The 26,585-nt window shown below is 40.7% G+C and overlaps 1 protein-coding gene and 1 long non-coding RNA gene across 5 annotated transcripts in view; one reads left to right on the top strand and one right to left on the bottom strand.

The window, feature by feature from the left end:
- LOC132538952 (uncharacterized) overlaps nt 1–26,585 on the top strand; it is a 310,731-nt gene that overhangs the window by 117,084 nt on the left and 167,062 nt on the right. The window lies entirely within an intron of this gene.
- Nucleotides 1–26,585, bottom strand: part of TBC1D12 (TBC1 domain family member 12) — a 105,194-nt gene that overhangs the window by 10,545 nt on the left and 68,064 nt on the right. For 2 of the 4 annotated variants that reach the window (XM_060192244.1, XM_016193653.2), the window contains 4 exons: nt 26,283–26,389; nt 17,959–18,039; nt 13,151–13,239; nt 7,494–7,565 (listed from right to left, as the gene is read on the bottom strand). In XM_060192244.1, coding sequence (XP_060048227.1) covers nt 7,494–7,565; nt 13,151–13,239; nt 17,959–18,039; nt 26,283–26,389 — 349 coding nt within the window. The remainder of the gene's footprint in view (nt 1–7,493; nt 7,566–13,150; nt 13,240–17,958; nt 18,040–26,282; nt 26,390–26,585) is intronic. The other 2 variants (XM_060192251.1, XM_060192258.1) reach the window with 2 other exon arrangements.

Raw genomic sequence — 26,585 nt, 5'->3', positions numbered from 1 at the left:
ACTAAAGGGAAAATAAATAGATAATTAAAAAAAAAATGGAAACAGTAACCAAGTCTCCTGAAAAACAAAAGTCCAAGGTAACATAGTTTTACCTAACTTCCCAACAGGACTTATTACTTATCCTTTTAGTTCTTCTAGAAATTCAAAGACAAAGAAATTAATTGTCTTCCCTAAAATCCAACAGAATTCTGATACCAAAAGCTGAGAGACATCATAATAAACAAACAAACAAACACTAGAGGCCAATATGCCCAATAAACATAGGTGTTAAGACCCTGCTGTTGATATGGTGAATTACAATAATCCACTTGTATATGTTGAGCCATTCTTGCATTCCTGGGATAATTCCACTTGGTTATGTTGTAAAACTGTTTTTGTTTGTTTATTCTGTTATTTAGTAGTGAGAGGAGGAGAAAAGAAAAAAGCACCAGATCATCATTCTGGCACATGCTACACTGGAGATTGAACTGGGACCTTGTATTCCTGAATCCAGGGCTTTATCCACTGCACCACCTCCTAGGCTATGATCTAGTTTTTTTTTTTATGATCTAGTTTTTTAATAACTTTTAAAAAATATTTTTTATTGATTTATTATTGGGTAGAGCTATAAACTGAGAGGGTTGGGAGAGGTAGGAATAGCACTGCTTTATCACTTGTGAAGATTTCCCCCTGCAGGTGGGGACTAGGGGCTTGAACCTGGGTCCTTGTGCACTATAATGTGTATGCTTAACCAGGCATACACATTAACTGCCTGGCACCTATAATATTTTAATTTTTCTTTTTTAAATTTTTTAAAAAAATATTAATTTTATTTATTTATTCCCTTTGTTGCCCTTGTTGTTTTATTGTTGTAGTTATTATTGTTGTTGTTGGATAGGACAGAGAGAAATGGAGAGAGGAGGGGAAGACAGAGAGGAGGAAGGAGAGAAAGATAGACACCTGCAGACCTGCTTCACCGCTTGTGAAGCAACTCCCCTGCAGGTGGGGAGCCGGGGCTCGAACCGGGATCCGTATGCCGGTCCTTGTGCTTTGTGCTACCTGCGCTTAACCCTCTGCTCTACAGCCCGACTCCCTCTTTTTTAAATTTTTAAAAAAATATTTACTTATTTATTCCCTTTTGTTGCCCTTGTTTTATTGTTGTAGTTATTGATGTTGTCATTGTTGGATAGGACAGATTTTGTAAATGGACTCCCTTTCTTTTTTTAAAATATTTATATATTCCCTTTTGCTGCCCTTGTTGTTTTATTGTTGTAGGTATTATTGTTGTTGTTGTTGGATAGGACAGATAAATGGAGAGAGGAGGAGACAGAGAGGAAAAGAGAAAGGCACCTGCAGACCTGCTTCACTGCTTGTGAAGCAACTCCCCTTTAGGTGGGGAGCAAAGGGCTCGAACCGGGATCCTTACGCTGGTCCATATGCTTTGAGCTACCTGCGCTTAACCCACTGCGCTACCACCTGACTCCCTTTTTAAAAAAATTCTTTTCCCTTTTTGTTGCCCTTGTTTTATCACTGTTGTGTTTATTATTATTGTTGTTATTGATGTCATTGTTGTTGGATAGGGCAGAGAAAAATGGAGAGGAGAAGAAAGAGAGGGGGAGAGAAAGATATAACACCAGCAGACCTGCTTCACCACTTGTGAAAAGACCCCCACTGCAGGTGGGGAGCTGGGGGCTCGAACCAGGATCTTTACACCGGTCCTTGCGCTTTGTGCCATGTGCACTTAACCCACTGTGCTACCGCCCGATGGGCCCCCCTACAGTCTTTTAAACACAAAGTTGGATATACCATATCAACAGCAAAAAAGTAAAATAAACAAATTAAAACACAATTATTTCATCAGATACAGAGAAAGCTTCTGACAAGATTCAACATCCCTTAATGATTAAAATGGTAACAAACCCACAACCATCATCACACTCAATAATGAGAAACTGAAAGCTTTCCTTCGTACACCAGGTACAAGGCAAAGCTATCCACTATAAAGTTATTATTCAACATAATCCTGGAAGTTATAGTCATAGCAGGCAAGAAAGATAAAGGTATGCAAACTGGAAAAGAACTAGAACTATCACTATTTATAGATGGATGACATGACAGGATACATAGGAAATCCAGAAGAATCTAGTAGAAGACTCTTAAAATTAAAACATGAGTGGGGATAGATAGCATAATAGTTATGCAAAGAAACTCTCATGCCTGAGGCTCTGAAATCCCAGGTTCAATCCCCTGCACTACCATAAGCCAGAGATGATCAGTGCTCTGGTGAAAAAAAAAAAAGAAGAGGAAATTAACACATGAAAATTAGTGGCCACCTGCAGGGGAGTCACTTCACAGGCAGTGAAGCTGACCTGCAGATGTCTTTCTCTCCCCCTCTGTCTTCCCCTCCTCTCTCCATTTCTCTCTGTCCTATCTAACAATGACGACATCAATAACAACAACAATAATAACTACAAAAAAAGGGCAACAAGAGGGAAAATAAATAAATATAAAAATTTTTTTAAAAAAGAAAAGAAAATTAGTGGCATTCCTCTATGCAAGTAGTAAATTAGAAGGATGAAGAGGAGGAGAAATCAATCAATTCCATTTATAAAAGAAGCAAAATAATTAGGTATCTAAGAATAAATTTAGCAAAGAAAGTAAAAGACATACACATAAAACTATGAGTTACTAGTAAAATAAATAAAAGACATAAGTAAATGTAAAGATATACCATGTCCATGTTGCAAGAATAAATTGCTAAAATAAGAATCCTACCCAGAGGAATAGATTTAATGCAATCTCTATCACAGTCCCACTGAATTTAAGGGAATATAAAAATTATACATAAATTTACCAGAAAGTACACAAAGACCTAGAACCACCAAAGCAATCCTGAGAAAAAAAGGACAAGAATAGAGGCATTATGTCTTTGGGCTTCAAACTAAGCTACAAGGCATAATAATCAAAACTGTATGGTACTGGAGCTGGCCAAAGAGCTTATGTGGAGTTTGCAGTTTTGTAATGTGCACAACACAGATTCAAGTCCGTCCCAATACACTAAAGTAATCTTTAATTTATTTATTCCCTTTTGTTGCCCTTGTTTTATTGTTGTAGTTATCGTTGTTGTTATTGATGTCATCGTTGTTGGATAGGACAGAGAAATGGAGAGAGGAGGGGAAGACAGAGAGGGGGAGAGAAAGACAGACACCTGCAGACCTGCTTCACCACCTGTGAAGTGACTACCCTGCAGGTGGGGAGCCGGGGGCTCCAACAGGGATCCTTAGTCTGGTCCTTGTGCTTTGCACCACCTGCACTTATCCCACTGCACTACCGCCCAAATCCCTAAAGTAATCTGCTATGTAGAAACTTCCCCTACCTCTCCCTAACATACACACTCTCTCTTCCTCTCTGCCCGTCTCTACCTTAAAAACAAAGAAAACGAGGACGAGGCGGTAACACAGCGGGTTAAGCACACATGACATAAAGCGTAAGCACTGGCTTCCAGCACCCATCTCCCCACCTGCAGGGTGGTCGCTCCACAAGCGGTAAAGCAGGTCTGCAGGTGTCTTTCTCTCCCCCTCTTGTCTTCCCCTCCTCTCTCGATTTCTCTGTCCTATCCAATAGCAATAACAACAATAATAATAACAATGAAAAACAAGGTTAACAAAAGGGAAAAAATAGCTTCCAGCAGCATTGGATTCATAGTGCTGGCACTGAGCCTCAGCAACAACTCTGGAAACAAAGAAAAGAAAAAGAAAACAGTGATGTACTAGAACAAACGAGACACACAGATTGATGATTGATGGAGCTGAACTGACAATATAGAAATAAGTCCTTCTGCAACAATATCCTTACCCCATCCATACTCTGGTGTGGTGCAGCAATGTCTGTGTTTCCCTAGGCATTTCCTGTCATTTCTGACTTCAACAATTTTAATGATACAATTAGTATCATTCTCCTTATCAATGAACATAAGACTTATCCTGTCTTCTCTTTTTATCACTTACTTTTCTTTTTTTTTAAATTTATTTATTTATTGGATAGAGACTGTCAGAAATCGAGAGGGAAGGGGGATATAGAGGGTGAGAGACAGAGAGACACCTGCAGCACTGCTTCACCACTTGTGAAGCTTTCCCCCTGAAGGTAGAGACTGGGAGCTTGAACCCAGGTCCTTGTGCATTGTAACTCAACCAGGTGCGTCGCCACCCGGCCCCTATCATTTATTTTTCAATGACGCCTCCCCCCCCCCCCCCCTGCCAATGCATAGATCACTCACTTCTCTGGTTGAATTTATTTCAAGATGCTTAATTATTTTCATTATATCATAAGCTTATTTCCTGATTTGTATACACTTCATGCATAGTCTCTCTTGTTAGTATTGTCAACACTATTAAAGAATACTTGTGTTATTCCTGATATTGGAGGAAAAGTTACCTGTTGATGTTGCTTACTTTTGTTGAGGATTTTTATATGAGTTTATCAGAGATATAGTATATATTTTTCTGTGTGTATAATATGTTTGTCTATTTTTTAATTTACTTGGAATATGTTAAGAAGCTTTCCCTCCTTAATTTTTTTTTTTTGCCTCCAGGGTTATTGCTGGGGCTCAGTGCCTGCACCATGAATCCACTGCTCATGGAGGCTATTTTTCCCCCTTTTGCTGCCCTTGTTGTAGCCTTGTTGTAGTTATTGTTGTTGTTGATGTCGTTCATTGTTGGATAGAAATGAGAGAAACAGATAGAGGAGGGGAAGACAGAGAAAGAGAGAGGGAGATAGACACCTGCAGACCTGCTTCACCGCCCGTGAAGCGACTCCCCTGCAGGTGGGGAGCTGGGGGCTTGAACCGGATCCTTACACTGGTCTTTGCGCGTTGTGCCATGTGAGCTTAACCCACTGCGCTACTGCCTGACCCTCCCCCCTTCTTAATTTTATGGAACAGTTTGAGAAAGGCAGATGTCTTTCTTTGAAACTTGTTAGAACTCAGTAGGGAAACCATCTGACCTGTTTTGGAAGATTTTTGATTGTTATTTAAATGCTGTTTCTTGTGGTGGATCTCTTCAGATTTTCTATTTCTTCCTAGTTCAGTATGAGGATATTTTATATTTCTAAGAATATGTTCATTCCTATTATGTTGTCCAATCTGTTCCCATATCTCTGTTGATAACAGTTTCATGATTGTTTGCATTTATGAAGTGTTAACTGTTCTTTTATTCTTGATTTTGTTAATTTATGCTGTTTAGACTCTCATGCTTGAGGCTCCAAAGTCCCAGGTTCAGTCCTCCACACCACCATAAGCCAGAGCTGATCAATGCTCTGGTTAAATTGAAACCTAGTCCGTGTGATCACAAGACAGGAGGAATCAGAACTAATTGGTGTTGAACACTCATGTGCCAGGCATTGTGCTGCTCACTTTATCTGGTTAACCTCATTTAATCATCAACTCCCTTTAAGGATAGTTCCTTCAAAAAAAAAAAAAAAAAGGAAAAATAGAAATTGGGCAGGGGTTTGAAGTGGGGGGTGGGATGGTAAATAACACAGCAGTTTACTGCGACAGACTTTTCCTGTCTGAGCCTTCTAGGTTCCGTCCCTGCTACCATCATAAACCAGAGCTGAGCAGTGTCTTAATGAAAGGGGGAAAAAAAAAGTAGAAATTAAGGTTTAGAATTTAAGTAGCTTGGCCAGGGAATCCAAATATCTAGTAACATTTGTGTTTGCTGTTTTTAAGGATCATATTATATGTTTTCATCTGCTTTATTTCATTTCTGCTTTATTATACAAAAAATCTGTACACTATATAGAGAATCTGCTTGGGGATGAAGGTTAAAAAAAAAAAAAGCATCTACCATATGATTTGGCAGTTCCTTTCCTAGGTGTCTACCTAAAATGGAGGGGAAAAAGAGATTTGTGCACACCTATGTTTATTATAGAGCAGCTTGTAATAGCCCAAATTAAATGTCTAACAAAAGAACAGTGTTTTGTTTTGTTTTAATCAGAGCACTGCTCAGCTCTGGCTTATGGTGGTGCAGGGGATTGAACCTGGGACTTTGGAACCTCAGGCTTGAGAGTCCATTATGCTATCTACCCCTGCCTTAGAACAGTGGTTTAAAATGTAGTCATACATATATACAATGGAATATACAATGTCTGAAATTATGGCATCTTCTCTTTTGCTATAACTTAGATGGAACTTGAAGGAATAATGTTAAAAGAAGTAATCTAGAAGGAGAAAGACAACAGGATAATTTCACGCACAAGTGGCATTTAAGAACCAGAAATGAAGGGCTGAGTGGTGGCACACCTGGTTGAGGCACATGTTACAATGCACAAGGACCCAGGTCCCCACCTGCAGGGGGAAAGCTTCACAAGTGGTGGAGCAGTGCTGCAGGGGTCTCTCTCCCTCTCTATCTCCCCCTTTCTTCTCAGTTTCTGGCTGTTTCTATCCAAAAACTAAATAAAGATAATAATAGTTAAAAAAAAAAAAAAGAACCAGAAATGAAAAATACAGAATAAAACTTAGAAATGATCTATTGTAGTTGATCCAAGAACTCTAAAAGAGGAAGTTAGAATGGGACTATAAATAGTGCATCAGGAACCTAGTATCCTATGATGGAGAAAGGACAAGTTGGTGAAAGGTATGGTCTACTGATACATTATAGGAAGATAGGAAATTGGACATCAGTGATAATCTTACTAATTGACATTTTCCCAATAAAGATAGTTCTTTAAAACAATAAATGGGCAGGGAAGATAGCATTAATGGTTATACAAAAAGACTTTTCATGCCTGAGGCACCAAAGCCTAAGGCTCAGTGCCCTACACCACCACAATCCAACAAATTCCCTCTCTTAACCTATATAGATAGGTGTCTCCTTCCCACAGTAGGTATAACGGATTCTTCAGAGTCAGTGAAAAGAGTGTTGAAAAGAAGGGAGTAAGACACTGGCAGCAGAAGTAATAAATCTATTTAGAAACTGAATAGTAAAATCCTGACCTGGGGAGTCAGGCAGTAGCACAGTGGGTTAAACACAGGTGGTGCAAAGCGCAAGGACCGGCATAAGTATCCCGGTTCAAGCCCCCCGGCTCCCCACCTGCAGAGGAGTCACGTCACAGGTGGTGAAGCAGGTCTGCAGGTGTCTATCTTTCTCTTCTCCTCTCTGTCTTCCCCTTCTCTCTCCATTTCTCTCTGTCTTAATCTAACAACGACAACATCAATAACAACAACAATAACTACAACAATAAGACAACAAGGACAACCAAAGGGAATAAATAAATAAATATATTTTTTAAGAAATCCTGACCTGTTCTTTGAAAAAGCTGGCAGCCAATATAGTAAATCCCTGGAGGGAGATGGGAAGATTGCTTTATGGGTAAGCTGACAGGTTAAAAAGACAAAAAAAAAAAAAAAAAATGAACACAGAAATAGACATGTGGGTACTAACACAACATAAAATACTTCCATAAGAAAATAGAGAAAATGTTTGTATTCAAAAAAACAAATTGAAACAAATACTTACATAACCAACATCAGGTCTGTAACATGTATATGCCCCTAAGATACTATGTAAGACATCATGATATGGACCACCCTTAGGAGAGAAAAGTGAAAAGTCAAACTACACAAGTAATTGTCTCTAAGTTACTTTTTAAATGATATATTAATAAACTTTAGCACTTGCTCAATGACTAGCTTTAGCATATCTCATCAGTATCAAAATGTTCTAAAGCACTCTGCCAAGATGTTTTTTTAATAATAATTACTTAATCATGTACAACAAAAGAGGCCAAATAAACTCACTTGGTGGATATATAAAGACATATAGTTTATGAGCAATTCAAAACACAGCTAGATTGTGATGAATACAGATTGCTTTACCTAAAGAAAACCATCAAGTTACACTTAATTAAGTTTACTAATTTTTAACTTTTCTCTTGCTGCTAAAATTTTCACTGGGTCTTTGTGCCTGCATCATTCCTTCAGGAACTTTTTCGTTTTCTTTTTTTACCAGATGAATCTGGGACCTTTGCTGCCTCTGGCATGAAAGTCTATTTGTATAACCACTCTGCTAACTCCTCAGCACTTTCTCTTTCTCTCTCTTTTTTTTAAAAATTAATTTATTTATTCCCTTTTGTTGCCCTTGTTGTTTTACTGTTGTAGTTATTATTGTTGTTGTCATTGTTGGATAGGACAGAGAGAAATGGAGAGAGGAGGGGAAGACAGAGGGGGAGAGAAAGATAGACACCTGCAGACCTGCTTCACTGCCTGTGAAGCGACTCCCCTGCAGGTGGGGAGCCGGGGTTCGAACCGGGATCCTTATGCCCGTCCTTGTGCTTTGTGCCACCTGCGCTTAACCCACTGCGCTACAGCCCGACTCCCTCTCTCTCTCTAAGATAGAGGATGAGAGACTATTTTAGAGAAAAAGACAGAGAGAAACACTATAGTATTCCTCCCACCTCTTGTGAAGCTTCCTTCCCTTTGCATGACGCTCCTCTGTGTTGTTAGTGATTCTCATGTGTAGTCAAGTGTATGCTCTGCCAAATAAACCATCTCCCAGCCCTATTAATATTTTAAAATTATTTATTTATTTATTTTTGCCTCCAGGATTATCGCTGGGGCTTAGTCCCTGCACTAAAATCCACTGCTCCTGGAGGCCATTTTCCCCATTTTTGTTGCCCTTGTAGTTGTTGTTGTATCTGTTGTTGTTATTGGATAGGACAGAGAGAAATTGAGAGGAGGGGGAGACAAAGAGAGGGAAAGAACAGACACCTGCAAAACTGCTTCACCACTTGTGAAGCGACACCACCCCTCCCCTCACAGGTAGGGAGCCAGGAGCTTGAACCAGCATCTTTATGCCAGTCCTTGCGCTTTGCACCATGTACACTTAAACCACTACACTACTGCTTGATCCTTAAAAATATTTATTTATTTATTTACTTCCTTTTGTTGCCCTTGTTGTTTTTTGTTGTAGTTACTGATGTCGTTGTTGTTGGATAGGACAGAGAGAAATAGAGAGAGGAGGCGAAGACAGAGAAGGAGAAAGACACCTGCAGACCTGCTTCACTGCCTATGAATCGACTCTCCTGCAGGTGGGGAGCTGGGGGCTCGAACCAGGATCCTTATGCTGGTCCTTGTGCTTTGCGCCACATGTGCTTAACCTGCTGCACTACCGCCCAACTCCCATATTTATTTTATTAGCTTCACATGAGGCAGAAAGAGAGTTCCACACAAAAGAAATGGAAGCTAAAGTATCACTCCAGTACATGTGGTACCAGGGATCAAATCAGGATCCTGAGACAAGCAAGCCCCAAGCTCTACCAAATAAGCTCTCTCTCTGGTTCCAAAAATTTAAATCTTAACAGTAAAAATATTACCTCGGGAGTTGGGCGGTAGCGCAGCGGGTTAAGCGCAGGTGGCGCTAAGCACAAGGACCAGCGGAAGGATCCCGGTTCGAGCCCCCGGCTCCCCACCTGCAGGGGAGTCACTTCACAGGCGGTGAAGCAGGTCTGCAGGTGTCTATCTTTCTCTCCCCCTCTCTGTCTTCCCCTCCCTTCTCCATTTCTCTCTGTCCTATCCAACAACAATGACACCAATAATAACTACAACAATAAAACAACAAGGGCAACAAAAGGAATAAATAAATAAAATTTAAAAATATATATATATTACCTCATGCTATCAATCTAAAGACAGCAAAATTCCATGGACAAACTTCAGTCAACTGATAAGTATATTATGTATAAGGAGAGTGAGGAATGGACCTACACCTGGTAATCTTCCAATCTTGTATTAATCACAGATAAACAGTGGGGGGGGTATAGGTTAAATGTAACCTTTTCTTTCTTTTGTTTTATTTTTATTTATTTATTTTTTTATTCCCTTTTGTCGCCCTTGTTTTATTGTTGTAGTTATTATTGTTGTTATGGATGTCATCATTGCTGGATAAGACAGAGAGAAATAGAGAGAGGAGGGGAAGACAGAGAGGGGGAGAGAAAGATAGACACCTGCAGACCTGCTTCACCGCTTGTGAAGCAACTCCCCTACAGGTGGGGTTGTTTTGTTTTTTTTTACCAGAGCACTATTCAGCTCTGGTTTCTGGTGGTATGCGGACTGAACCTGGGACTTTGGAGCCTCAGACATGAGAGTCTCTTTGCATAACCATTATGCTATCTACCCCCTTCCTAACCATTTCTCATATAAAGTGTAAGCAACTTTATAAGCCTCAGGACAAAAGAATGTACCTTTTCTATTTCAATGAAAATTCTGAGAAAGTTTGAGAATGGGGACAAACTTTTTTATATTTTCACAATTTATGAGGCAAAGGTGCTAAGGTTAAAATATCTTAAAAATTAAAAAGCAAACCTAGAAGGAGCAGGAGGTAGTTCACTTGGTAGAGAGCAGACTTTACTATGGCTCAAGGACCCAGCTACTACAGAGGAGCACACGCACAGGGATGTTTCAAGAGCAGTGGAGAGGTGCTGTGTTATCTTTCCTCTCCCTCTCTCTACCAGAGCAAAGCTCAGCTTTGGTTTATGGTAATGCTGGGGACTGAACTTGGGACACTTGGTGCCTTGGGCATGAAAAGCATTTTGCATAACCATTATGCTATCTCCTCAGTCAGTCCTCTCTCTCTCTCTCTCTCCCTCTCTCTCTTCCTCTCTCTCTCCCTCTCTCCCTCTCTCACTGGAGTATTGATCAGTTCTGGTTTATGGTGGTTCAGGGAACTCAATCTGGGACTTCAGAGCCTTAGACATTTTTTTTAGACTCTTTGCGTAAGCATTATGCTGTCTACTCCTACCCTTTTTGTTCCCCGTTTCATTTCCATCTGAGATTGGGGGGAGAAAAAGGAGCATACCAAGAATGATAAAATTTGGACAGGCATGAAGCCCCTTCCACAAAATAAATTAATTACTAATGAAAGTTGCAAGGGGAGATAGCATAATGGTTATGAAAAGAGATTCTCTTCTCTGAGGCTCCAAAGTCTCAAGTTCAGTCCCCCACACCACCGTAAGCCAGAGCTGAGCAATACTCTGGGCTGGAGGGGAAACACCTAAAAATCATAACAAAGAAAAAAAGAAAGAAAGAAAAAGTTAAACAAAGAGGTGTAAAAATACCTATTTGAAGGTGAGCATGTTTGCAGATACCTATCAGAAGAAGATGATAAGTTATACCCAAGTGTCAACCATTGTACTATTAAACCATTAACTCTCCAATAAAGTAATAAAAAAAATTCACCTTCGGGGGGCTGGGCAGTGGTACACCCAGTTAAGCATACCTAGAACAAAGCCCAAGAACCCGGGTTTGAGCCCTTGCTCCTCACTTGCAGGAGGATGCTTCACAAGTGGGGAAGCAGATCTGCAGGGATCTTACCCCTCTCTACAATTTACTGCCCTGTCCAATAAAATGGAAGAAAATGGTTGTCAGAAGCAGTAGATTTGTAGTGCCGCAACAAGCCCCACAGATAACCTTGGAGGCAAAAAAAAAAGTTGAAGAAATCCACCTCCAGGCTAAAATACACACTTAACCACATGCAAAGATCTGTATGTATTTGAACCCCCAGCCAAGGCAAAGGAAATAGGAGCACCATGCAAAAGAAAGTCTTTTTTTTTTTTTTAAGTTTATTTATTCCCTTTTGTTGCCCTTGTGTAGTAAATAGTGTTGGCGTCATTGTTGGATAGGACAGAAAGAAATGGAGAGAGGAGGGTAAGACAGAGGGGGGAGAGAAAGGTAAACACCTGCAGACCTGCTTTACCACTTGTGAAGTGACTCCTCTGTACGTGGGAAGCCGGGGGCTCAAACCGGGATCCTTAACGCCAGTCCTTGCACTTTGCGCCACGTGTGCTTAACCCACTGCACTACCGCCCCAACTCCCGCAAGAGAAAGTCTTAAGTGGTGGAGTGGTGTGGTCATGACATATTTTTTTCTATGTTTTCCTATGCAAAAATGAATCATGACTTTTCATACAACCCAATATGTCTCACCCTCTATCTGGAAAAATAAAGAAAAAATTCTACCAGGAACAGTAGAATCACATAGATGTGAGGTCCCAATAAAGCCTTAGAGAAGAAAAAAGGAAGAAAAGAAGGGAAGTAGGAAGGGAGGGAGGGAGGGAGGGAGGAGGAAAGAAAAATCATCATAATAGAATTTCGTCAGGTATTTATGTGTTATGCTAACTGCAATAAATTCAGTTAATTGACTAAAATAAGAGAAACTCCCTTGAGTTTTTTTCTGTAAGTTTCACTTTTTTTTTCTTTCTTGCCTCCAGGGTTATTGTTGGGGCTCAGTGCCTGTACTATGAATCCACTGCTCCTGGAGGCTATTGTTCACATTTTGTTGCCTTTGTTGTAGTTATTATTATCATAGCTGTTGTTGTTGGATAGGACAGAGAGAAATGGAGAGAGGAGGGGAAGACAGAGAGATGGGGAGAAAGAGACACCTGCAGACCTGCTTCACCACTTGCAAAGCAACCCCCTGCAGGTGCGGAGCTGGGGGCTTGAACCCAGATCCTTATGCTGGTCCTTCCACTTTGCGACATACGCGCTTAACCTGCTGCGCTAACCCCCCACTTTAAAAAAATATTTATTTATTTATTCCCTTTTGTTGCCCTTGTTGTTTTATTGTTGTTGTTGTTGTTGTTATTACTGATATCAATGTTGTTGGATAGGACAGAGAGAAATGGAGAGAGGAGGGGAAGATTGAGAGGGGGAGAGAAAGATAGACAACTGCAGACCTGCTTCACCGCCTGTGAAGGGACTCCCCTGCAGGTGGGAAGCCTGGGGCTTGAACTGGGATCCTTATGCTGGTCCTTGTGCTTTGCACCACCTGCGCCTAACCCACTGTGCTACAGCCTGACTCCCCCCCTTTTTTTTTCTTTTAAGAGAGAGGCAGAGAGAGAGAATGAAAGAGATCACAGCATCAAAACTTCCTTCAATACAGTGGAGGCCTGGCTTAAACCTGAGTCACACACATGGCGAAGAAGCACACTATCCAAGTGAGCTATTTCACTGACCAAAGTTTCACACTTCTTCAAAAAGTCCTATGATTGTCATAATTTTGTCTTTTTAAAATTGTTTTTCATAGTTCTGTCTTTTAAAAGACAACAGCTATGAATTTAGAGGGTTTGTTCCCTTGGACTTAAAAGAAAAAAGTAGTTAGTAGCTGGTCAGAAACCCTCACCTTCTGAAAAATGTAGAGCGATGGAAATGTGCGAGATATATCCAACTTAATCAATTCCAGACTGCCCTCCCGATCAGCAAGAGACACACCTATATGTAGATAAAATTAAAATTATTACTTGGCAAAATTATTACTTGATCTTATAAACACAAAAATCATCACATATATGTGACTAAGGAAAGTTAAAAGCTAGAGAAAAAAAACAAGAAATTTAAATGTCACATAGCTTTTGCTGGAATTTAGAGCCTATTTATGAAATAAACATTTATACATTTATCAAATCTATACACTTAATTATTTATTTCATATATTTTTATAGATGTAGGAAAGGAGAGCCCCTCATAGAATAATAACTAGAAAAAAAATTTTCAGATGTCACAAGTCTTTTAAAAAGGCATCAGAACTGTGGCCTTGGAGAGGTGAAGAGAATTTAAATCTGGGGCCAGGTGGTGGCACACTTGATTAAGTGCACACTTAACAGTGCTCAGGGACTCAGGTTCAACCCACTGGTCCCCACCTGCAGGGGGAAAGCTCTGTAAGTGGTGAAGCAGGGCTGTCTCTTTCCCTCCCTATCTCCCCCTCTCCTCTCAATCTCTCTCTGTAGATATCCAATAATAAATAAAAGAAATAAAAAAAGAAAGATCTTTAAAAAGAGAGAGAGAGTTTAAATCCTAGAAAGGCAATAGTTTCTTCTAGGTGAGTGGATTGCACTGACCATTTATGTTCCTGGGGAATGTGTCAAGTCTGGGCAAAAGCTCAACGGTTGAGCTTGCCACAGAAAGGTATTTTCCTTGAGGAAATAGAAGCTAAAGTTTTCCACAGTCAAATAAAGTTGGTTTTCCTCTATTGTGCATTTGCTGAGAGCTACTGTAGTCCAGAGGGCTGGCACAAGAAGTCAGAATAAACTCAAAATTTATGTTCATTAAGAGAGTGTCTCGGAGGGCAGGTGGTGGTGCACCCAGTTGAATGCTCACATTACCATACACAAGAACCCAGATTAGAGCCTAAACTCCCCTCCTGAAGGGGGTAAGTTTCTCAAACATTGAAGCAGGTCTGCAGGTGTCTTTCTCCCTTTTTATCTTCTCCCTTCCCTCTCAATGTCTCTCTGTCCTAGCTAATAAAAAATAAAGGAAACTGGAACTAGATGGATAATTCCTCAGCATATTAAGAATCATTTATGACAAACACACAGTTAACATCACTCTCAACTAAGAAAAACTGAAAGCTTTCCCCTACATTTGGGAACAAGACAAGATGTTCACTATCTCCATTGTTATTCAACATGGTCCTCGAGGTTTTCGCCACTGCAGGCAGATAAGAAAGAGACATCATGGAGTTGGCGATAGCTCAGTGGGTTAAGTGCATGTGGTGTAAAGCACAAGGACCGGACTAAGGATCCCTGTTGGAGCCCCTGGATCCCCACCTGCAGGGGAGTCACTTCACAGGTGGTGAAGCAAGTCTGCAGGTGTCTGTCTTTCTCTCACCCTCTCTGTCTTCCCCTCCTCTCTCCATTTCTCTGTCCTATCCAACAACGATGACATCAATAACAACAACAATAATAACTACAACAACAATGAAAAACAATAAGGGCAACAAAAGGGCAAAAAATAAATAAATATAAAAAAATTTTTTAAACCTTAAAAAAAAGACAAAGACATCATCGGGAGTAGGTTGGTAGTGCAGTGGGTTAAGTGCATGTGGTGCAAAGCACAAGGGCCAACCTAAGGATCCAGGTTCGAGCTCCCAGCTTCCCACCTGCAGGGGAGTCCCTTCACAGGTGGTGAAGCAGGTCTGCAGGTTTCTATCTTTCTCTCCCACACTCTGTCTTCCCCTCCTCTCTCCATTTCTCTCTGTCCTATCTGACAACAACATCAATAACAACAATACTAACTACAACAACAATAAAAAACAACAAGGGCAACAAAAGGAAATAAATATTAAAAGGAAAAAACTTAAAAAAAAAAGAGACATCAAAGTTATACTGATTGGAAAGGAAGAAAGCAAAACTATCACTATTTGTTGATGACATGATAATATACATAGAGAACCCAAAAGACTCCACCAAAAAACTACTGGCAATACTTAATAAATTCACTATAGGGGGCCAGGCAGTGGCTCACCTGGTTAAGTGCATACACTGCAGTGTGCAAGGACCTGGGTTGAAGTCCCTGGTCCCCTCCTGCAGAGGGAAAGCTTCACAGGCAGGTGTCTCTCTATCTCTCTCCCTCTCTACTTCCCCCTCCCCTCTCAATTTCTCTTTGTCTCTATGCAATAATAAATAAATATTTAAAAGAAATAAATAAAATAAATTCACTATAGTATTAAAGTTCTTACCTCTTCATTTACTTTGAGCTTTTAATCCCCATAATAGCTATCATAATTAATATCTCAATATGATACTTACCTAAACCCTTTGGAAATTAATTCTCTAACTTTGTTTAAGTTAATTTTACCACTTCATTGCTGACTTGCTAAAATTGGAAAATTCACATTCAAGGAATTAAACGGTAGTTTACATACTCATAGAAAATCACTGTGAGAGGGCCTGGGTGGCTACACACATACTACCATGTACAAGGACCTGAGTTGGAATCCCCACGTCCCACCTGCAGGGGGCGACGCTTCACAAGTAGTGAAGTAGGTCTGCAGATGTCTTTTTCCCCTCTCAGTTTTTCCCTGTCCTATCCAATAAGAAAGCAAGGAAGCAAGGAAGCAAGCAAGCAAGCAAGAAAAGTATATGAAGTAGAAGGCCACTAGGAGAGGTAGATTAATAGTGCTAGCACAAAGCCCCAGTGATAACCCTGACGGTAAAAGGAGAAAAAGAAAAAAATAATCACTATGAGTGAGCAATTTAACTTAAACATGTTCACTTTGAGAGTTGTACTTATAGACAAGATAAGAGTCTGTTTTCCATGACATAAAACACATCTAAAAAAGAGATTGAAGGGCTGGGGAGACACCATAATGGCTATAAAAAAAATACTTTCTTGGCAGAGACTTTGAGGTGCCAAGTTTTCAAACCCCACCACCTTGATAAGCAAAGCTGAGAAGTGCTCTAGTCTCTCTCTCTTTCTTAAAATAAATAAATCTCAGGAGTTGGGCAGTAGCACAGTGGGTTAAGCGCACATGGTACAAAGCACAAGGATCGGCATGAGAATCCTGGTTGGAACCCCCGGCTCCCCACCTGCAGGAGAGTCGATTCACAAGCGGTGAAGCAGGTCTGCAGGTGTTTATCTTTCTCTCCCCGTGTTCCCCTCCTCTCTCCATTTCTCTCTGTCCTATCCAACGACGACAATAATAGCTACAACAATAAAACAACAAGGGCAACAAAAGGGAATAAATATTTGTGAATCGGACGGTAGCGCAGCGGATTAAGCGCAAGTGGCGCAAAGCACAAGGGCACCCCTGCTCCCCACCTGTAGGGGTCTAGCTTCACAAGTGGTGAAGCAGGTCTGCGGGTGTCTGTCTTTCTCTCCTCCTCTCTGTCTTCCCCATCTCTCTCTATTTCTCTCTGTCCTATCCAACAAAGACGACATCAATAAAAATAACAACTACAATAATAAAAAGGGCAACAAAAGGGAATATTTTAATTTTTTTAATTATTTATAAGTAAATAATCAATCTTAAAAAGAGTGAGATTGAAAAAATTGTTCCCCATTATTTCAAGAGTAAGCACTGTTTAATTTTTTTTTTTTTTACCAAGGGGCCGGGCAGTAGTGCACCGGGTTAAGCTCACATGGTAGAAAGCACAAGGACAGGAGTAAAGATGCTGATTAGAGGCCCCAGCTCCCAACCTACAGGAGAGGGTGGGGGATCACTTCACAAGTAGTGAGTGAAGCAGGTCTACAACAATAACAACAAGGGCAACAAAATGGGAAAAAATAGCCTCCTGGAGCAGTGGATTCAAAGAGCCCCAGCGATAACTCTGGAGGCAAGAAAAAAGTCCATCTATAAAAAATTGAAGCAGGTCTACAGGTGTCTTTCTGTCTCTCTACCTCTCCCTGCCCCCTCAATTTCTGGCTGCCTCTATCCTATTAGTAAATAAAGGTAATACAATTAAAAAATAATACATAAATATTAGAGACTAAGTGAACAGCAACAGAGTGGAGTGAAAGAAAGTTGCTAACACAGTGTAAAAACCATCGAAGTAAGATCTAGTGTATAATTCCCTTGCCTACTACTCTTACTGTTGCAATGAAATCCTGCATCAAACAATCTATTGGTAGGTTTTTATCACAGCTTCATTGTGTATTAATTATTTTGAGCTGGGGCTGGGTGGTGACGCACTTGGTTGAGCGCATCTACTACACCATGCAAGCACCTGAGTTTGAGCCCCTAGTTCCCACCTGCAAGGGGCAAAGCTTTATGAGTGGTGAAGCACGGCTGCAAGCCTCTCTCTCTCTCAAATTATCTTATTTTAATGAGAAAGAATAGATACGGAGGGAAAGATAGTGAGAGAGAGAAAGAGACCAGAACACGGCTTATGGTTGTACAGTAGATTGAACCTGGGACCTCAGAGCCTCAGGCTTGAAAGGCTTTTTTGCATAACCATTATGCTGTCTTCCCAGTTCTCTCTCCCTATCTCCTCCTATCCTCTTGATTTCTGGCTGTTTCTACCCAATAAATAGATAAATGAATAAATAATTCTGAGCCTATTTCCTCATTACCATTCAGGATAATATCATGTGCTCAAATCATTTACATTAAGGAAATAATGCACATGGTAAATAACACATGGTAAACATGAAACTAGTATCTTGAGTGAATGGACTTTTTCATTGAGAAATAAGCAAACAAACAAATCACACCTTCTGAATCATTTTCTGAACTTGCTTCACTGAAGCTTTTCCATCGCTCTTTTGCTCTTGAGAGGAAGATTTCGTAAAGTTCTGGAGGGAAAAAGAAAATTTCATAAATAAGAAAGAAGCATGTTTACAGATTTCTATTTTCACTCTAAAAAAAAATTCCCAAGAGGAAATTCTACTAAGTCTTCTGTATGTAGTAGGCATCACAAACGTGGCAAACTTAAGTATTTTATTGGTTTTATTTTAATGCGGGGAGAAAAAACAGTCCAGGGCACTGCTCAGCACTGGTTTATGGTGGTACAGGGAATTAGAATCTCAGAGCCTCAGGCATGTGAATCCATTGCATAGCCATTACTCTTGTCTCCCCAGACCCCAAATCTATTTTACACAGCCAGGAAGAAGCAGCTTTCCTGGCTGAGTACACAAGCACCATGTCCAAGGACCTGGGCTGAAGCCTCTGGTCCCTACATGCAGGAGGGGATACTTCATGAGAAGTGAAGTAGGTCTGCAGGTGTCTTTCTCTCTCTCTCTCTCTATGTTTATATATCTCTCTCCCTCTCCACCTCCCCTCTCAATTCTTCTCTGTCCTATCAAATAAAATAGAAAAAGTGAAAGAAAAAAAAAATCAGAATTTCTATCTTTTCTGCCCAGTCAGTACTTTGATAGAAAATAATGTACATAATTCAAGATTTATATGTACAACCATTTTTCAGTTATAAGGTATCAAGTTAAAGTTCACGGAGAGTCAGGTGGTAGCCCAGTGGGTTAAGCGCAGGTGGTGCAAAGCGCCAAGGACTGGCGTAAGGATGCCGGTTCAAGCCCCTGGCTTCCCACATGCAGGGGAGTCGCTTCACGGGCAGTGAAGCAGGTCTGCAGGTATCTTTCTCTCCCCATCTCTGTCTTCCCCTCCTCTCTCCATTTCTCTCTGTCCTGTCCAACGGCGACGACATCAGTAACAACAACTACAACAATAAAACAAGGGCAACAAAAGGGTAGAAATAAATATTACAAAAAATTAAAGTTCACACTATTATAATATAAAACTGACTCCAAGTCAGGTCCATTTTCACTATTCTCCACAAATTTTAAAACTATCTTTGAAGAAGAAAGGCTCACTGTGGTCTGAAGGTGGTGCAGTGGATAAAGCATTGTACTCACAAGCATGAGGTCTTGAGTTCAATCTCTGGCAGCACATGTACCTGAGTGATGTCTAGTCTTTCTCATCAATAAATAAATATAAAAAATAAAAATAAAAAAGGGCTCACTAAAACAAATCAATCCTATTATGAAGCCACAAAAGTTGACCCCCACCCCCACCCTCCAGCAAAAAATGTGGTAGATAGTGCATCTCAAAACATCAGAGGGCAATTCTGCAAGGGAGATTTGTAGTGCTAATCTATATGATCTGCATCTCAGTTCAACTGCATGCTTCTCTCATGTTATACTTGTTTTATTTTAAATCTATAAATATGAGTTTGAAGCAGACTTGAAGATGTATTTTGAACTCAAAAGGAGACTATTTTGCAAAGTTATGTTCACTTTTATTTTTTTATTATCTTTACTTATTGGATAGAGATAGTCACAAATTGAGAGGGTAGAAAAGAAAGAAAGGGAGAGACAGAGAGACACCTGCAGCACTGCTTCACCACTTGCAAAGCTTCCCCCCTGCAGGTGGGGACAGGTGGTTTGAGCCTGGGTCCTTGCACACTGTAACATGTGTGCTCAACCAGCTATGCCACCACCCAGCTCTAATTTTTAATATTCTGAAGATGATATTTTATATTTCAACAAATTTTACTTTCACTATAATTTTATATGCATTACCACAAACTAAGTAACTACTGAAATAACCCTTTGAGATACCCAATCATCCTGAACTGTCATCTTACAGATGAACTAAGACCTCTAAATGTTAAGTAATTTGCCCAAGACCACAAACCTAATATACAATGAAACCAAAATCTGAATCGTATTTGACTGTAGAACGCAGAAGTCTTATGTAGAAGCCTATTCGAGTTACTGGAAGTAAACAAGGCTATCCAAAGGAAAGCTGCTTCAACTGGAATTCTGCATTCTTCCCACCACTAATGAAATAAAATATAATGAGTAACTATTTAATTCCTTAGAACATAACAATTTGTGCAACAAAGTAAATAAATAACTCAGTTATACAACTTTATAAATTTTGAGTTTAGAAACAAAACAAAATTCCTGCTTAGGGGAAGAAGACACAGAACCCTAGTGATGGGAATGGTGGGGAATTATGCCCCTATTATAATGTTGTAAATCACTAATTAAACAAACAAACAACAACAACAACAAAAACCACTCCTGGTTATAGTAAAATGAACAGCTTAATTTAAATCCAATTTAGAAGGAGTCAGGCAGCGGGTTAAGTGCACATGGTACAAAGTGCAAGGACTGGCATAAGGATCCCAATTTGACCATCCCTCCCACCCCGCTCCCCACCTGCAGGGGAGTCACTTCACAAGTGGTGAAGCAGGTCTGCAGGTGTCTGTCTTTCTCTCCCCCTCTCTGTCTCCCCCTCCTTTCTCCATTTCTCTCTGTCCTATCCAACAACGACAACAATAATAACTACAACAATAAAACAACAAGGGCAACAAAAGAGAATAAATATTTGTAAAAATCCAATTTAGCCACTATCTTAATGCTTAAGTTATCATAATACCTAACATCTTAATGGCAAAGTTCAGAAACACTACAAATAAAACTTTATTTAGGGAGTCGGACAGTAGCACAAAGCAAAGGACCGGCATAAGGATCTCTGTTTGAGGCCCCGGCTCACCACCTGGCAGGGGAGTTGCTTCACAGGCGGTGAAGCAGATCTGGAGGTGTCTATCCTTCTCTCCCTCCCCCCCTTTTTAAAAAAAATATATTTTATTTATTTTTAAAATATTTATTTTATTTATTTATTCTCTTTTGTTGCCCTTGTTGTTTTATTGTTGTAGTTATTATTGTTGTCGTTGTTGGATAGGACAGAGAGAAATGGAGAGAGGAGGGGAAGACAGAGAGGGGGAGAGAAAGACAGACACCTGCAGACCTGCTTCACCGCCTGTGAAGCGACTCCACTGCAGGTGGGGAGCCGGGGTTCGAACCGGGATCCTTATGCCGGTCCTTGTGCTGTGCGCCACCTGCGCTTAACCCGCTGCGCTACAGCCCGACTCCCAAATATTTTATTTATTAATGAGAAAGATAGAAGGAGAGAAAGAACCAGATATCGGCCAGGTGGTGGCGCACCTATATTTGAGCGCATGGTACAGTGCTCAAGGACCCAGGTTCGAGCCCCTAGCCCCCACCTGCAGGGAGAAAGCTTCACAAGTGGTGAAGCAGTGCTGCAGGTGTCTCTCTGTCTCTCTCCCTCTCCCTCTCTATCACCCCCTTCCCTCTCAATTTCTGACTCTCTCTATACAGCAAATAAAGATTTAATTAATTAATTGATTAATTAAAAAAAAAAGAACCAGATATCACTCTGGTACTTGTGCTGCCGGGAATTGAACACAGGATCTCATGCTTGAGAATCCAGTGCTTTATCCATTGCACCACCTCCCAGACCACTCTCCCCCTTCTGTCTTCCCCTCCTCTTTCCATTTCTCTCTGTCCTAACAATGACGACAACAATAACTACAACAACAACAAAAACAAGGGCAACAAAAGGGAAAATAAAATATTTAAAAAAAACACTTAAAACTCAATTCCAGACTTTATGTTCAACAATTCTTTTTTTTTTACAATTCTTTTTTTTTTTACATACTTAGATTTTTAAAAAAATTTTATTGGTGGATTAATGTTTTACAGTCGCCAATAACATACAATAGTTTCTACATGCATAACATTTAGCAGTTCAACAATTCTTTTTTTTTAAATTTTTTATTTAAGAAAGGATTAATGAACAAAACCATAAGGTAGGAGGGGTACAACTCCACACAATTCCCACCACCCAATCTCCATAACCCACCCCCTCCCATGATAGCTTTCCCATTCTCTAGCCCTCTGGGAGCATGGACCCAGGGTCATTGAGGGTTGCAGAAGGTAGAAGGTCTGGCTTCTGTAATTGCTTCCCCGCTGAACATGGGCGTTGACTGGTCCATACTCCCAGTCTGCCTCTCTCTTTCCCTAGTAAGGTGTGTCTCTGGGGAAGCTGTAACAATTCTTAAAGCCAAGAATTTCAATAATCTTATTGAAACTCCTAACTATAAGAATATTTTATTTTATTTTAATTCATCAAAACTACAGTATACTTATAGAAGTAAAACAACTATTCCCCTGAGAATCTTCTTATCCCTTTTCTGTTTGCTTGTTAAACTTTAAAATTGTTAACTTGGGGGTCAGGCAGTAGTGCATCAGGTTAAGTTCATGTGGCGCAAAGTGCAAGGGCTGGAGTAAGGATCCCCATCTGCAGGGCAGTCGCTTCACAAGTGGTGAAGCAGGTCTGCAGGTGTCTATCTTTCTCTCCCCCTCTCTGTCTTCCCCTCCTCTCTCCATTTCTCTCTGTCCTATCCAACAACAATGACAATAATAACTACAACGTATGGGGCCAAGTGGTGGCGCATCTGGTTTAGTGCACATGTTACAGTGCACAGACCCAGGTTCGAGCCCCTGGTCCCCACCTGCAGGGGGAAAGCTTCACAAGTGGTGAAGCAGGACTGCAGGTGTGTCTCTCTGTCTCTCTCCCTCTCTATTACCCCCTTCCCTCTCAATTTCTGACTTTCTCTATCCAACAAATAAAGATTTAAAAAAAGTTAAAAAAATAATTACAATGATAAAACAAGGGCAACAGAAGGAAATAAATATTTAAAAATATTAAAAAATTATTTATAAAAAAAAAATGTTAAATTGAAGAAAGTCCAAATACAGGTGGCTGTAAGATAGCTAATGTGGTAGAGTGCACTCTTTTTCAAGTTTGAGGGCTTGGGTTTGAGCCCTCAGCCACATGAGTAAACCATGCAACGGGGAAGCTTCACAAGCAATGTTGTATCTCTCACTCTCTCCATCTCTAACTCTATATCTGGAAAAAGTGACAAAAACAAATTCTGCCAGGAGTAGTAGAAACGTTCAGCTAGTGGTCTGGGAGGTGGCACAGTGGATAAAGCATCGAACTCTCAAGCATGAGGTCCTGAGTTCAATCCCCGGCAGCACATGTACCAAAGTGATGTCTGGCTCTTTCTCTCTCCTCCTATGTTTCTCATTAATCAATAAAAAAGGGAGTCGGGCGGTAGTGCAGCTGGTTAAGCGCACGAGGCACAAAGCGCAAGGACTGGCATAAGGATCCCGGTTTGAGCCCCGGGCTCCCCACCTGCAGGGGAGTCGCTTCACAAGCAGTGAAGCAGGTCTGCAGGTGTCTTCCCTCCTCCCTCCCCCCCTCCCCCTCTCTCTCCATTTCTCTGTCCTATCCAGCAACAATGACATCAACAATAACTACAACAACAATAAAAAACAAGAGCAACAAAAAGGAAATAAATATTTAAAAATAAATAAATAAAATCTTTAAAAAAAAAAACAAAACACACACAGCTACAAAGTCTTAGCACAGCCCTGACAATAACAACAAAAAACAAAATTAAAATTACAATGTGGCCCAGGAAGTGATGTAATGCACAGTGTTGGACCCTAAAGTATGTTTTTATTTGATTGTTTTTGTTTTTTTAAGATTTTATTTACGTATTAATGAGAAAAATAGGAGGACAGAGAGAACCAGACATCACTCAGGTACATGTGCTGCCAGGGCTTGAAAGCTCTCAACCTCATACTTGAGAGTCCAATGCTTTATTATTATTATTATTATTATTTATTTATTTTTCTTTTGTTACCCTTGTTTTTTATTGTTGTAGTTATTATTGTTGTTGCTATTAATGTCATTGTTGTTGGATAGGTCAGAGAGAAGTGGAGAGAGGAGGGGGAGACAGAGAGGAGGAGAGAAAGATAGACACCTGCAGACCTGCTTCACCGCCTGTGAAGCGACTCCCCTGCAGGTGGGGAGCCAGGGGCTTGAACTGGGATCCCTAACACTGGTCCTTGCGCTTTGTGCCACCTGCGCTTAACCCACTGCGCTACTGCCCGACTCCCAAGAGTCCAATGCTTTTATCCACTGTGCCACCTCCTGGACCATAGCATGGTTTAATCCCTGTTAGCACTTGTAAAGGAGTGAAGCTCTAGTGTTCTCTCCCTCCTTCTCATTAAAAAGTTAATATATTGTTAAAAATTCAAAATATTTCTACTATGCTCTATGTATCTACTAAGCTCATTCTGCATCTCCAAGAGATATATAATAGCTCCTACAATATTTATTCAAGTTTTATTAAGAGGAAAATATTGCTAGTTAGGTACTTTTATTTTTCCTTGCAAATAATTATTCACCCATTGATATTTAAAATCCCTAGAGATTTCTGAAGTTACTTACAGATAAAATATTTGGGTTTAAAGAAATGACTGATGTTGTAAATGAAAAAAAAAAACCTCACAAGTTTTATTAAATACAAAACATAACAACATATTTAAGGAATCATACCAGGTTTGAGAGAAATAAAGAATAAAGCATGTGGGCCGGGTCATGACACACCTGGTTAAGCAGACATGTGTAAAGATCCAGGTTCGAGCCTTTTGCCCCCACCTGCAGGGGAAAAGCTTTGCAAGTGGTGAAGCAGGGCTGCAGGTGTCTCTGTCTTTCTCACTCCGTTTCCTCTCAATTCTGGCTGTCTCTACCCAATAAATGAAGGTAATAAAAATATTTAGGGGACCAACGCAATGACTGCCACCTCAACATGCTTCACCTCAGGCTGTGTCCAGAGACTTCACGTGTGGAATGACAACCCTACAGCTTCATTACTCGGGTGAGACCTTTCCTTTTATAGTACACTCTAATTTCATCTCAGGTGGTTCACTTTCTAACAAAGTCCCAAAACCTAGATATACACCAGTTTCTGTGAGAGACAGCTTATGTTCACACGTATCCATAAACTACTGCAAAATATATACCTGAAAGCAGAAGTACACTAGAGTTTGCAGTGAGTACCTCCCTAACACTTCCTCTCCACTATTCCAAGCCTGGGATCCATGATTGCTCAACAAATTGTTTGGCTTCGTATGTTAGCTCTCTTTTCAATCACCAGGTTCCAGATGCCATCAGGATGCTGGCCAGGCTTCCCTGGATTGAAGACCCCACCAATGTGTCCTGGAGCTCAGCTTCCCCAGAGACACACCCTACTAGGCAAAGAGAGAGGCAGACTGGGAGTATGGACCGACCAGTCAACGCCCATGTTCAGCAGGGAAGCAATTACAGAAGCCAGACCTTCTTTCTACCTTCTGCAACCCTCAATGACCCTGGGTCCATGCTCCCAGAGGGCTAGAGAATGGGAAAGCTATCATGGGAGGGGGTGGGTTATGGAGATTGGGTGGTGGGAATTGTGTGGAGTTGTACCCCTCCTACCTTATGGTTTTGTTCACTGATCCTTTCTTAAATAAAAAATTTTAAAAATAAATAAAAATAAAAATAAAATATTTAGGGGGTCAGGTGGTAGCACAGCGGGTTAAGCGCAGGTGGCACAAAGCGCAAGGGCCAGATTAAGGATCCAGGTTCAAGACCCCGGCTCCCCACCTGCAGGGGAGTCGCTTCACAGGCGGTGAAGCAAGTCTGCAGGTGTCTGTCTTTCTCTTCACCTCTGTCTTCCCCTCCTCTCTCCATTTCTCTCTGTCCTATCCAACAATGAAGGACATCAACAACAACGATAACCACAAGGCTACAACAAGGGCAACAAAAGGGGGGGGAAGGGCCTCCAGGAGCAGTGGATTCATGGTGCAGGCACTGAGCCCCAGCAATAACCCTGGAGGCAAAAAAAAAAGTGATCAGGTGGTAGGGCCGCAAGCTAAGTGTGCATGGCGCAAAGCACAAGGACGGGCCAGCATAAGGATCCGGGGTTCTAGCCCCTGGCTCCCCACCTGCAGGGGAGTCCCTTCACAAGTGGTGAAGCAGGTCTGCAGTTATCTAACTTTCTCTCCTTTCTGTCTTCCCCTCCTCTCTCTGTCCTATCCAACAATAACAGCAGCAATAACAATAATAACAACAACAAGGACAACAAAAATGGGGAAGAAATGGCCACCAGGAGCAGTGGATTTGTAGTGCTGGCACCAAGCCCCAGCAGTTAACCCTGGAGGCAAAAAAAAATTAAAATAAAATAAAATAAAATAAAGCATGCTCCTAAAATGACATTACATATATAAGTATCTTTTAAATAGACTAAGCTCCTAATCTCCTCTTTAGCTCTGAAGATAGCCATTGTGTATGTGGGAGTAACTAAACATAGTATACAAACCAGGAGTGATATTTAGTTCATTTCCTATAGCTAGACTCCAGACTTTCCCACGGACACTAGGGGGCAATCCCTGCCACCACAATTCACGAACTCTTCTTGTACTACGCCTAGAATTAAAAAGGAGAGAAAAAAGGGAAAATTACTTTTCATACAAAAAAACAAAAGTAAAACGAACAAGAAACTAGTTGCATTGATGGTTACCTAGCCTACAGCCAAGTGAGCAAATGATTTTTTTAAAAAAAACACAAAGAATTACACATGCAATTCATTCTTTCTTTAATGTCTGTTAGTAACTAAAGACTA

Source organism: Erinaceus europaeus, chromosome 1 (genome assembly GCF_950295315.1).
Source record: "Erinaceus europaeus chromosome 1, mEriEur2.1, whole genome shotgun sequence".
Lineage (NCBI taxonomy): Eukaryota > Metazoa > Chordata > Mammalia > Eulipotyphla > Erinaceidae > Erinaceus > Erinaceus europaeus.
Note: the sequence above shows the minus strand (reverse complement) of the source record. Positions and strands in the feature narration are given on the sequence as shown.